This window comes from Drosophila grimshawi, unplaced genomic scaffold, assembly GCF_018153295.1.
Source record: "Drosophila grimshawi isolate 15287-2541.00 unplaced genomic scaffold, ASM1815329v1 contig_311, whole genome shotgun sequence".
Classification (NCBI taxonomy): domain Eukaryota; kingdom Metazoa; phylum Arthropoda; class Insecta; order Diptera; family Drosophilidae; genus Drosophila; species Drosophila grimshawi.
Window position 1 is genome coordinate 23,441,547 of NW_025063098.1, and position 12,046 is coordinate 23,453,592.

Below are 12,046 nucleotides of genomic sequence, written 5' to 3' on the forward strand. Positions count from 1 at the left end.
GGTAGGAGTATGTAGGACAAAATACTGAGCAACTTGGCTGGCAGATAAGGCAAAGCAGAGAAGTGCTGCGAGCAGTGCGATGAGGTTAAGTAGATGGATGGATAGAAATGTCCTTGCGATGGCTTTCGGCCAGTGGCAGAGCACGTGATTTATGTGGTAAATAAAAGCAGACACAAATGAGAATCAAAGCGTTCAGATACGGGTAAAGCTGCAGTAGCAGTAGCAGTAGTAGTAGCAGTAGGTTTGAGCAGTTGTAGTAGGTAGCAGTATCAGTTGCAGTTGCAGCAGCTGCATCAGCAGTCGACAAACTGCGGTTGAAGCATACATTTAGGCGCAGCCAAAGGCTGAGAAAGGGGGAGGGGTGCAGACAAAGGAAAAGAACTGACAGCCGGCAGCGCAATGGCAAAGGCAAAGGACTTGCTGCTGCTGCTACTGCTGGTAGACAAAAGCAAGTAAGAGAGAGAACATGAAATCCGGTGCGGCTCAACGGCAGACGAATAGACAGAGAGACGCCACATCGAGTTGAGTAAAAGTTTTTAATATTATTTCAAGTCTGAAATGAGGGCAATCAGCGGCGCAATTGTCGAGCGGCAAGCATAACAAAGAAATGCTCTTGCCACCAACCAGAGCTGGCTGGGCATGGGACATGTGGAGCAAGAGGGGGCTTAGCACACGGCAAAGTAGCGAACAAAGACGACGAACGTTTAACAGCCACCAACATTGCCAATAACTGGGCACTGCCAACGCGATGGCTGGGTGAAGGTGGTGCAGGCAGGCAGCAGTGGCAATAGCAGCTGATGCACTGTGAGCATTGGGGCACAAGATAACTTGCACTGCCAGAGGATGGGTGCTGCAGGAAAACAAACAAAAGTATTTCCAAATGCGACGACAATGCCAAATAGCAAAGACAAAGGCAACTGAACCAAACCGAACCGATGCGAAGTGAACCGAACTGATGCAAACCACGCCAGTAAATGATCCAGATGGGAGCAGAGAGATGTAGATAGCATCGTTTACAAATTGGTAAGCCTTGTAGCGCCAATTAGGCTCATGCAGCTGCTAACTGAGCTATGAGTTATATAAGATATTCAGGTGGAGCAATATAGCTGTTGTATATGAGCACACAGGAAGTGTGGCAAACAATTCCCACCAGTTGAAGGCTAAAACTTGTGAACTAAACACATTGACATGGAACCGTGAATTATAAAAAGAGGTCGCCAAACAATAAATAACTAAAATTTTGCTAGTAAAGAGAAATAGTTTTTTTTTTGTAATATGCTTTCCTAAATAATGTAATTATTATTCAAATCCAAATATATATGACACATGTCAACTGCAATTTGTATTTTTATAATTTTGAAACTATATTTGTGTATTGATAAATATTATATTTCTTATCAAAAACATAGAGAAATGAAAATACTAAATAAATACATACAACTTTAAGTTTCGCAGAGGAAAAAAATTATATATATATAAAAATGTATATTTCTTATGCTAAACATAAAGTTAGGAATATAAGAAAAAAAAATGGTAACAGGCAGTATCTACATAACATTGATGCCCGACATTCAGTAGAAAAATCTTTGTTTGATTTAAAAAGCTGGATAGCTTTCAAGTCCAATATGGGAATTGGTGTACATTAGTTGCAGTTACGACAATTTCAACTCGCAACGACTTCAGGCTGTGTTGTATTATGTTGCTGCTGTTGGGGAGCACGTTGTGCTGCCTTTCGTGTTTCATGGGCCACTCTCAGCGTCTAGTGGATGACATCGGTGTTTTGTCCTGTTTCAGTTCCACACGTGCCGCAGTGGAAGTGAAACACATGCGCTGCGCCAAAGAGCGTACTGAACTTGTACCACTAACCCAGTTAGAGTCAAGATGGTTCCACAGGATGCGTGCCGCGTAGTCCACGCTTAGCTGCAGTTACGAATGCATGCGAGTCCCGTCACGAACACGAGCATCGGGAATTGACCGAACCCCAAGCTTAAAGTTGGCCCAAGAACACTCTGGCAATGGACTGATACCAAGTTCGAGCGTGTTTGAATAAGCTTTGAGTGTTTTTTGCGAATGTTGCTAGCGCAATGTGCCAAATGTGTATATACATGTTACTATTGCTACTGTGAATAAACGGTCAAAGTTTCACTCTATTATCAATGTTGATAAGCTGCTTGAAATAACTTTGGTAAATTTGTATTTATTCAATTATCAGCTATAGAAAGTGTTTTAGCCAACTACGTATTTGTGTATCACTTATATACAGCACAAATTACAATCTATTTTTTTTGCCATAAATAAAATGATTGAATGGTTCTCAGTGGGAAGTCTTACCGGAAATTTATAATTTTTATCTAGCATTTTTTATAAAGAATTATTTATGCTCTTATCGCCTTCGATATAGAGTTCATTAAATTTGTTGTTGATTTTTAACCAAAATAAATTTAATCCAATTTTTGGCTGATGTTCTTCTATTCTTTCACATTTGAATTTTCATATCACATGACAAAATTATAATGGTTGAAAAAGAGTTCCGAAGAAATTTTAATTAAACATTCTCAGCGACGAACGTTTGGTTCATAAAATGGAAAATGTCATTTATTTTGTAGTTTTGCACAAGGACACGTTTCCCTATTTCAGTCTGTCCCTCTCTCTAGCCCCCTACTCTAGCCAGTTATCATCAGTTGCTTTCGCCTTGGTTTCACTTAGTGCTTATCTTGCGTTGACATACCTTGTCATTTGGGCTGTCTTCGTAAAAATATCAAATGCAATTTACTGCAACAGCAAAGTTCACAAAAACAGCAGGACCTACACACACACACACACACACAGAAATACATATATACACATGTAGGTGCATCAGCCCAACTAGTTGTTGTCAGTTATTTAGTCTCTTTTTGTAGATTTTTATTGGACACCAGAAACTTCATTTGCATGAAAGTTCATTTTAGATTGCTATTAAACGAATAATTTAAGTTTGATATTTACTATATAAAAGCGAGTTGCCCAAAGTAAACCTTTTTCTCTCGCTCGAGTATTAAAGTGCTTCAGGAGCCGAGAGATTTATTTTTTAACATAATTGTGTCTAACTTGGCAACTATAAAAGCAACAGTTGTAAAATGTGTACATGTTTATCTATTCCCATTTAGGGATTATTGCAACATAAATATTCAAAAATAAACAACAAATATTACTGAAATCAAAGTATTTTAAGTAAATTTATTTTGCTATTTAAAATAATTGTGCAATTTTAAAAATGTATAATTTTTAAATGACTTTCGCTGGCTCCAGATCTGTTTTTTTTTTTTAAATCTTTTATACTTCAATATATTTTGAATCCCTTTAGGATGCAGTTGGTTGTGGAGTTTCAAACTCAAACAAAAGTGATCACAAAACAATAAGCAATAGTGAATAATATTTGCATATTTTTGGATTTTCTACTCCATATTACCCAACGACTCATCCCAATTCTAAAGTTGTCAAAAATCTGTATACTGGCTGGAAAACACTTTAGTACAAGTATTACTAGTTTTATTTTAATTGTTTCCTCTATTGAACAACGTTCGGGTGTGGTGCTACCCAGAAGTGTTGCCTGCTGCATGCTGCATGTTGCATGCACAAGTCGAACTAGGGCGAGTCAATTTATTTGCATAATTTTCTTGTTTACAATTTAAGTCGAGAGAATCGAGAGAAGAGGGGCTGGCACGAAGACGGCAATTGTGATTGACTTAAATGAAGTTACGACTTTGCAACAAGCCAAGGCAACGGACTAAGTAAGTGGCATGAGTAACAGAAGTTGGACTTGGACAATTTATAATATTCAATTTATATGCATTTTTTTTTTTTATGCTAGTCGCCAACGCGAACGACAACAACAAAATAGACGGCAACAACAACTGCAACTGCTAAGCTGATAATTCCAGATACACTCACACACACATACAAGTTGAAAAGATTCTCAGAATGAAATGTTCGCTGTGATTAATGAGATTTGTCGCTTGGTTCATTTGAGTTTTCCATGCCGTTGACTTGGCTCCATGTTGGGCCTGGTCGCCAGCGAAGTGGCATGCATATAAATATCATAAATGCTAAGAGCTTGCAATTGCTGGCTCTGAGAAGTATGCTACACAATTGGGCAGTTCGCAAATTGCTGGAAACGGCGGCAAGCAATTTGCATTTTCATTACTTGCAGCTCAATTTGAAAACAACAAGGCCGTCATCTTGGTAGTTGCCTCAATTGTTTTTGGGTGACTAGTGTTGCCGCAAAAGCTTTTGCCAGACCTATTCAAATGAACGACATTAAATGTTGGCCCGGCCAATAATTCATTTGTTAAGCTCCGTCACGCATTCAGCCAAGATAATCATGGGCCAAGGACATCGTTCGTTGCGTTAAATTCCTTTTATTTTATTTACATTTACATTTACATTTTCGTTTTCATTTTGTGTTTTATATTTATTTTTAGTAAGTTTTAAACGCTGCACTTTCGGCTAGCCGGCTGAGTTATGGCTGGTAATAAATTTCTATGACATATAAATGTAAATAATTGAGTAGGCCTAGCAAGTTGCTGAGAATGGGAATGAGATTGAAGATGAGGACTGTTGTCGTTTAACAATGTGATGAATGTTCCGGCACAGTTTACGGCCAATTTGGGCATTTCATTTCAAACATTTTGTTAAATTTTATTATACAAATTATAGCAAATATAAACATATATTTATTTTATTATTTATTTACTTAAGACTATCAAGCTACCATTTCAATGAATGCTCCCAACTAAATTCGTATAATTCAAGCACCGCTTTAGACGGTTAGTGGCGTTATGGGCAGTGGCGACGATAAGTCTATTTTGAGCTTCTTGACGACTTCATTTACTTGCTCCTTGCTCTTCATTCCGAAGCCTTCGAAGTTTTCCACGTGGAAGAGACTCACTCTGTGTGGGTTAAAAAATATAAGATTTATTTTTGGAGATCTACTGGCAAATATTGCACATTTTAACTATAGTTTGGGTTGGAATTTTCGTTGGAAATGTAACATGTCTCCAATGAATTTTCACATATTATATCTTGCATAAATATTTAAAAATACATTTGGTCGGACGACAGTTTAAATTTCGCAAAGCGTGATTCTTGAATTTTGTAAGCCCTGCCTTGAGTGACGATTTATCTGTCAGTCGGTAGAAGGTATTTTATATAAGAGGATTTAAAGTCTTACCTTTTGCCCGACATATCAAATAGGAATCTGTAGTAGCTGCTACGTATTGTTTTTGCCTCCAGGATGGCGCAGTGGAAGAGCACAGCTGTACACGCACTATATAGTATCATATTAAAGTGCGGTATTTCGGGCACAACATCCTCCTTAATGCCCCAAACATAGAGCATATGCATCGCCTTCCACATCACATACAGCGATATCGTAATGTTTGGGAACTGCAACAGACCAATGGAGCCCAGCAGACCGGCGGGTATTGCAAAAGTGGCACTATCATATCCACAAACATTGCGCAGAGAACAGGAAACTGCCTAAAATCAGAAAGTTATCGTCAATTATCGATTGCAATATCGGATATTAAAACTTAAAAAATACATATTAACTACTATATAGGTATACTTTTTGCTAGTCCAATAAGATTTACCTTGTAGATCAGTGAGAATGTGCCCAGGGCCAGACCCAAGTTCAGAGATCCTTTGTTAAATATCTGCTTGCGCCAGTTCATCTTCATTTTGATTATGTTGGGTATGCTGAGCAGCAGCTTTAGGCCCACTTGCAACCCAATGCCGCCCACAAAGGGTTTTAGGCCACCCAGGAGGGCGTAACTGCCGCAACCCTCGCGATGTGGGCAACTTGGATGTTTGGCCTTTTGCACACGATCGTAGAGCTGAATGTAGGCAGAGATGCTGCGGAAGTCGAATGGCTGCCTGGAGTTTTGTTTGGTTGTTACTTGTGGCGTTTTAATTGCACCCTCCTCCTGCTTGCCAATGAGTATACTCAGAGCCTTAAAGGTGGCGTCCTTGACCTTCGTCTTATGCACACCCATGCGGTACATATAGAGCAGAGCTGTTAGGCTGCAGCCCAAAATGAAAACATGTCCATTGGGTATTGAGCGCACTAGACCACGTGCCTCCAACATGTGCCACAATGCCTCTGAAGCAACATTTGCCACATACAGCGCCAGTGGTGTGCGACGCTCCGGTCGCTCAATGCTCAATGCGACAAAGCTGCCAATAAATGTCGGTATGAAGGCCACTGTGCTGGCATAGAAGCGACCAAGGAAGCGACGAACAAGGCAGACCATCAAGGAGAACATATAAGCGTTCGTCGTGAGGAAGGCCGTCGACTTTAAAATGCCAGTAATCGTGTGCTGTAAGTCCAACAATCTTGGAATGCGCATTTTCATCACGAGCGCCAGCTGTAAAATTTGATAATAATCAATTATTTATTATACAGTATACAATATTATTCTACTATTTCTGCATTTCTTTCTATTCAGATTTTAGAAATGAGCACTCTATATGCAATGCGGCAACCAACAAGAAAATAATCGGTGGTAAACTTGTGATTCGCGGTGCAAAACAATGTCTTACACTTAAATATAAGAATTTGATTTTTATGATATCGACCATTTCTGTGTAAATAAGAACTCTGTAAATTTGAAAATTGCCTTTCCACACCCTTGACACAAACCTATGTTAAAGCTATTCTAAACGGTCAGCATGGGAAAACTGCGTTACATTTTCTTTTATTTTTTGCATCAATTTAAATCGCAGTTAATAGAGTTTTCTCTTAAAGATGTTAGATCCCTTAAATATTGATCTCTCTTTATATTATTATATAAATTAAAAGAGCATAAACCAACAGATCTGCTAGCTGATATTGTAACTATTAATAAGAATACAACAATTAATGCAATCAAAACTGAGACAATAATTATGGAAAAATGTGTCATGTCACGCCGCAAATTATTTAAATTCAGAAAAAAAAAAACTATGAAAAGACATAGAAACAAGTAAGAATGCTGTAGTCGAGTAATATCCTGTTAAATATAATTTTGCATAAAATCATTATACTCTTTTCAAAAAAAAAAAAAAAAAAAACCAATTGCACTCAAACTCGTGTGATGATAAGCGATATAATGGTAATAATTGAAATAATCGAAAGTAAAAAATTTAGTTGTTATTTTGTCTCAACTTCAAAATGGAATATGCTTATATCTAATTCGGTTACCAGTACTTACCAGATAGACCACTGCGTAGGTGCGCATAGTAACCGGTATGGCAGCAAGTAGCATGCCGCCTGCGCTGGCGATACAACTAGATGTCCATGGATGCACATATTCACGACAGCTGCAGTTGATGGCGTTGTCAATTAGTTTGCTCTGCACGGTCATGCTATGCTTTTTTTTTTTATTAAATGTACCGCGATTAAGGCTTAAGCGTATATATTAAGATTACCACACTTGGCAGGTGACCAATGATGATAAGATTATCGATGAAACTCGTACACGCACCCACCAATTCCGCGAACAAAGTACAAAAATGCGCCTGTTTCACTTGCTTTTTCGCTTGGATTTAGTTTAGCTTGTTGGTTAAAATCCGCATGGAATGCGCACCGAATACCTTACACAAATAGTGCAATCTACTCAGCTAAACGCTTCAAATTCGACTGTCTATTGCGGCGAACTATTGAACACCATTTGTTTCGGAGAACTCAATTTGTCGCTTATGATAACACGCAAATAACGTTAAGCAAGAGAGCGTGTTGTGCTTATAATGAAACACTTTCGGTTTATCAATCGTGGCGACTCTTAGCTGCGCTCTTGAACAAACGAGTTAAAGAGTCGTTAAGTAGTTTTGTTGATATTTGTTTTATTAAGAAACTGGTAGAAAAAAAAGTCAATTATTTGTCATAAACACTCATACTACCTAAATATACACCGAGGCCACTTAACACAATTGAGTGCTTTACATAGTTATATATATATACAGTACCTATATACTAAATATAATTCGGTTATGATGATGAGAGGCGTATCGAACGCGGAATATATGCGCACTTTAAGTGCTGAGACTTATTATGGTAACACATTTGCTGGCACGTTTCAGTTCGACTTCAATCGTGTGCTCGCTCAGGAGGCAAATGAGAATGCTGGCAGCGACAGCTTGTCGATGATTTTCAGGCTTTTGAGCATTTCGTTCGTCTGCTGCTGTGTATTTAAACCGAAGACATCAAAGGCGCTCAAATTGAACTTGTTGAGTCTGTTACAAAAAAAATATGTTATCGCATTTAGCATATCAAGTGTGATAAGGTGTGTGTTTTATATAGCCAATGCTTGCCTCTCGCCCGATATGGCCTGCAGAAATTTGTAGTAATTGGGTCGCAATGACTGCGCCTCCACAATGCCGGTATGGAAGAGCACCGCTGTGAAAAATGCATACATATACATCATAAAGTTGGGTATACGTGGCAGAATACCCCGTTCCTGACCAATGCCGCTGAGTATCTGTAAAAGAAGTGAGTTATAGTGAATTATTCTCTCATATATAAACAATACTTACTTGTATAGCCTTCCACATAACGTACAAGGCGACGGTATTGTCGGGGTACTGGGTAAAGGCGAGTGAGGCCACCAGACCTGCGGGTATGGCAAAGAGAGCCTCATCTCGATCGAAACAGTGGCGCAGTAAACAGGACATGGACTGCAATTGATATTAAAAACAAAACATTTCCCAAAGTACAATTAACTAAAATTTTAATTTAATAATTATCTTTTATCTTAGCTGCTTATTAATTTCCGAATACTGCTAAAATCACTACGTCATATTAGATAAATTAATTTAGAATGATATCTTAATCATTATATATTCGGCAAAGCACAAAAGCGGAGGACTATTTTTTTTTTAAGATTTTCTTTTCAATTTTGTTTGAGCGATTTCAGCTGCTTACGATATGATTGAAAGTGCGATATGTTAATGAGAATGATAATGGATTTTACACTTAAGGCATATTGATTGACTCGCTCTGATTTATATTTTACACACTAATCTTTGCTGACCAGCATAATTTAGAATTATATGGAAATGTGGTAATAGCAAAGGAAAACTTAATTGAATATGTAATCCGTTCTATTTAAATACACTATTTCAGAATTGTCAACTCACCTTAAATAGAAACGAGAAACTGCCCATGAAAACGCCCAGTTGCAGGGTGTTTCTATTGAAGATTTGCTTGCGCCACAGCATCTTGCCTTGAAACACGCTCTTTATATTCATCACCAGTTTGAGAGCCACTTGCAGAGCGACGCCGCCGGCAAAGGGACGCAAGCCACCAACAATGGCATTACTGATACAGCTGGACTTGTGGCGGCAGCTGTCATTTCTGCCGCGGATTAGATTGGTGTAAATGCGCACCCAATCGGCGGCGGTGGTAAAATTAACTGTGGGTCGCAGCCGCGAAGGAGCTGGCTGCTCACCGGGTAGCATGTGCTCAATCTTGACAATCGGACCGGCCTCATCCTTGCCCACAAAAATGCGCAAAATGTTGAAGATGGAGTCATCGGTGGCGCTCAAGCGATACAGATACAGCAGTGCGGACATGCTGCACGCAAATATCAATGTTTGTCCATGGGGAATGGGATGCACCCAGTTGCGTGCCTCGGCCATTTTCCAGAGTGCTTCAGTGGCCACGTTGGCAACATAGAGTGTCAGCAGTGGACGACGCGCCGGACGCTCGACCAAAATGGCCGTGAGCGACGAGAAAAAAGAGGGCACGAACGCAACGGTGCTGAAGTAGTAGCGTCCCAACAGATTGCGCAACAGACAATTGTACAGGATGAAAGTGTAGGCATTCGTCACCAGAAATGCGGTCGATTGAAGAATGCCCAGAAGAGTGCGTCGCAGATCCTGCAGCGTTGGTACACGATGTCGCATTAGCAGCGAGAATGCATACACTATGGTGTAGACACGTAGACAGTATGGCGTGGCCGAAAGCAATATGCCAGCTGTGGCATTTACACATTTGTCCGTCCAGGGATGCTGAAACTCCTGGCACGAAATGCGCAGCGGATCAAGCAGCTTGCTTTGTGCACCCATTATCGAAATAAAGCGACTGTAATGTGAATGCACAAAACATTTATTAGTTAAGCTTATTAAGCTTGAAATCAGTTCCAGTGTCAAGGCTAGAAGTCCAAACCTTAGACTTTAATCTTATCTAAAAACAGAGGCTATTGGCTTCACTTTCGATTGCAATCAACCACACTAAAAATAGCAGCAAACTTAAGTCAAACATCGATTAAGAATGTATGTATATAAATATCTGTTTACTATTTTACAGTATATAATTACTTGGCGTTATCAGCGGGTCAAGTACGCAACTGATAAAACGAACAATAAACTCTTGCATCTCACTGGGAGCTATTTCAACAACAAAAAAAAGGCTGGTCTAGTTTATACTTACACGAATTTGAATATGGAGAGAAAACCAGTTGTTGCCCAATCGCAGTTATATGTTTAACTAAAGCTTGTTTTAAATCAGATCTCTAAAATGCTTTGTACTCAACTGGGTAATATAAATAAATACTAGATGTCAAATTGTTTTGCCAAGTACTACTGCGTTCCATAAAAATGTAAACAAAACAATTAAAACAGCTGTCAGCTGATATCGGTGTGACCGTATCTGCTTTTCAGAGTTTGGCGCAAGAATTGGTAAGCTAAGAATTAACCTTTGCACAGTGGTTAAGCCAACTTAAAATCTACTCCCCTGAAGCCTAGTACTAAATTTAATTAAAGCTTGGGCGCACAAAGCATATGAATGCTTAATTTAAATGCTAATATTAAATGTATAAAGAGTGCTTTGAATAAAATACGTCGGGGGAATTGAGAAAGTTATCGATAAGGAATTGCGCACGTTTTACAGCACAGTGCGCGATAGCCCACGTGCAGTGTTAGTTGTTTAGTGCTTGAGCATGGACTCCAAAAGTGACGTGAGTAAACTAAAACAAATGGTTAACCTGTGATAAAGCATGTACATTTCTTGCAGCTGAAACGCGTACAATTAAAATTCGATCCTAATGCGAATGGGGATGATAGAAAGAAGGCTCGCAAGCTCTACAAAGTGTACAAAAAGGAATTTCTCGAGGAGAATGAATACAGAGAAATCGACACAAATCGCTTTGCCAGCGAATGTGGCGAGCAGATGGAACAATTTGATCCGGCCACCCACGATGCCTGGGTGCTGCAGTGCCCCAAAGGCATCGACCTGAGCAGCATGCTGACCAGCAAGCGCATCAAACTGCCCGGTCGCCGCTATGTGGGCGACATTCAGGTGCGTGCCACACACTACGCACAGCCGCAAACCCAATCCGTTGGCTACGTCAACAGCAAGAACAAGTACGCGATGCGATTGCTGCCACTGGCTGGTCAATTGGTGGTTGGCAAGCGTTTGAATATGCATCAGCCCAATGCGGATATGGACAGCAATCAGTGTCCCAAATCCTGCGAACCACAAAAATTTAAAGCGCCTCTGCGACATCCGTTCTTTGGGCGTGACTATAAAAAGCATATCGATTTGGACAAGAAGACGAAGACGAAGCTGCGCCATGCGGATAAGAGATGCGCCGAGGCAAAGGCCCAAGAGCTCGCCACGGGCAATTTCTATCAGATACGCAGTAAACTGCTGGCAACCACACAAACGCTGCAGCAGAAGGAACACGATGTGCGACAGTCGGTGCTGACTGGCGTCCTGCCCAAGTTCATGGAAGACAGCGAGCATCCAAACTATGTGGATCTGGTGAACGACGACGACGATGACGACTGTGAAGAGGCGAATCAGTCCCAGAAGCTGGACAAAAAACAGCTGAAGCGTAAAGCAAATGGTGCAGTAAAAGCTGAAGACATTCCTGACGCAGAGCAACCCATGGATAAGAAACGCAAAAAGCGCCATTCACAAAGCAATGCTTAGTCAGCCACCAAAAGCATTATGTTCTAACAACCTACAACGTCTGTTTAGTTTTAAGTTCTAAACCAAAATAACAATAAATATTTATACAGTTTTTAA

General features: G+C 39.9%; 3 protein-coding genes and 1 long non-coding RNA gene across 4 annotated transcripts; 2 read left to right on the plus strand and 2 right to left on the minus strand.

Moving 5' to 3' along the window:
* Positions 1-4,390: 4,390 nt before the first annotated feature.
* On the minus strand, positions 4,391-7,659 carry LOC6568337 (transmembrane protein 135). Its single transcript, XM_001994651.2, has 4 exons — positions 7,230-7,659; positions 5,631-6,404; positions 5,210-5,517; positions 4,391-4,928 (listed from the first exon to the last, which is right to left on the minus strand). The coding sequence occupies exons 1-4, from the start codon at positions 7,380-7,382 to the stop codon at positions 4,799-4,801; spliced, it is 1,365 nt and encodes a 454-aa protein (XP_001994687.1). The 5' UTR covers positions 7,383-7,659; the 3' UTR covers positions 4,391-4,798.
* A 181-nt stretch (positions 7,660-7,840) lies between these two features.
* LOC6568336 (transmembrane protein 135) lies at positions 7,841-10,083 on the minus strand. The gene is made up of 4 exons (XM_001994650.3): positions 9,154-10,083; positions 8,551-8,691; positions 8,329-8,495; positions 7,841-8,250 (listed from the first exon to the last, which is right to left on the minus strand). Exons 1-4 carry the CDS (start codon positions 10,081-10,083, stop codon positions 8,121-8,123), a joined length of 1,368 nt encoding a protein of 455 aa, XP_001994686.1. The 3' UTR covers positions 7,841-8,120.
* On the plus strand, positions 8,443-10,581 carry LOC122322512. Its single transcript, XR_006246667.1, has 2 exons — positions 8,443-8,506; positions 9,140-10,581. It is a non-coding gene; the product is annotated as an uncharacterized LOC122322512 (long non-coding RNA).
* A 308-nt stretch (positions 10,582-10,889) lies between these two features.
* On the plus strand, positions 10,890-12,046 carry LOC6568335. The gene is made up of 2 exons (XM_001994649.3): positions 10,890-10,973; positions 11,030-12,046. The coding sequence occupies exons 1-2, from the start codon at positions 10,956-10,958 to the stop codon at positions 11,948-11,950; spliced, it is 939 nt and encodes a 312-aa protein (XP_001994685.1). The 5' UTR covers positions 10,890-10,955; the 3' UTR covers positions 11,951-12,046.

Excerpts from the sequence above, each read along its gene's own strand:
- LOC6568337 (XM_001994651.2), bottom strand. The coding sequence starts at position 7,382 with ATGACCGTGCAGAGCAAACTAATTGACAACGCCATCAACTGCAGCTGT. Across the intron at positions 5,518-5,630 it reads CATTCTCACTGATCTACAAG|GCAGTTTCCTGTTCTCTGCG; the intron begins GTAAATCTTATT and ends TTCTGATTTTAG. Across the intron at positions 4,929-5,209 it reads TTTGATATGTCGGGCAAAAG|AGTGAGTCTCTTCCACGTGG; the intron begins GTAAGACTTTAA and ends TAACCCACACAG.
- LOC6568336 (XM_001994650.3), bottom strand. The coding sequence starts at position 10,083 with ATGGGTGCACAAAGCAAGCTGCTTGATCCGCTGCGCATTTCGTGCCAG. Across the intron at positions 8,692-9,153 it reads GTTTCTCGTTTCTATTTAAG|TCCATGTCCTGTTTACTGCG; the intron begins GTGAGTTGACAA and ends TATCAATTGCAG. Across the intron at positions 8,251-8,328 it reads CAGGCCATATCGGGCGAGAG|ACTCAACAAGTTCAATTTGA; the intron begins GCAAGCATTGGC and ends TTTTTGTAACAG.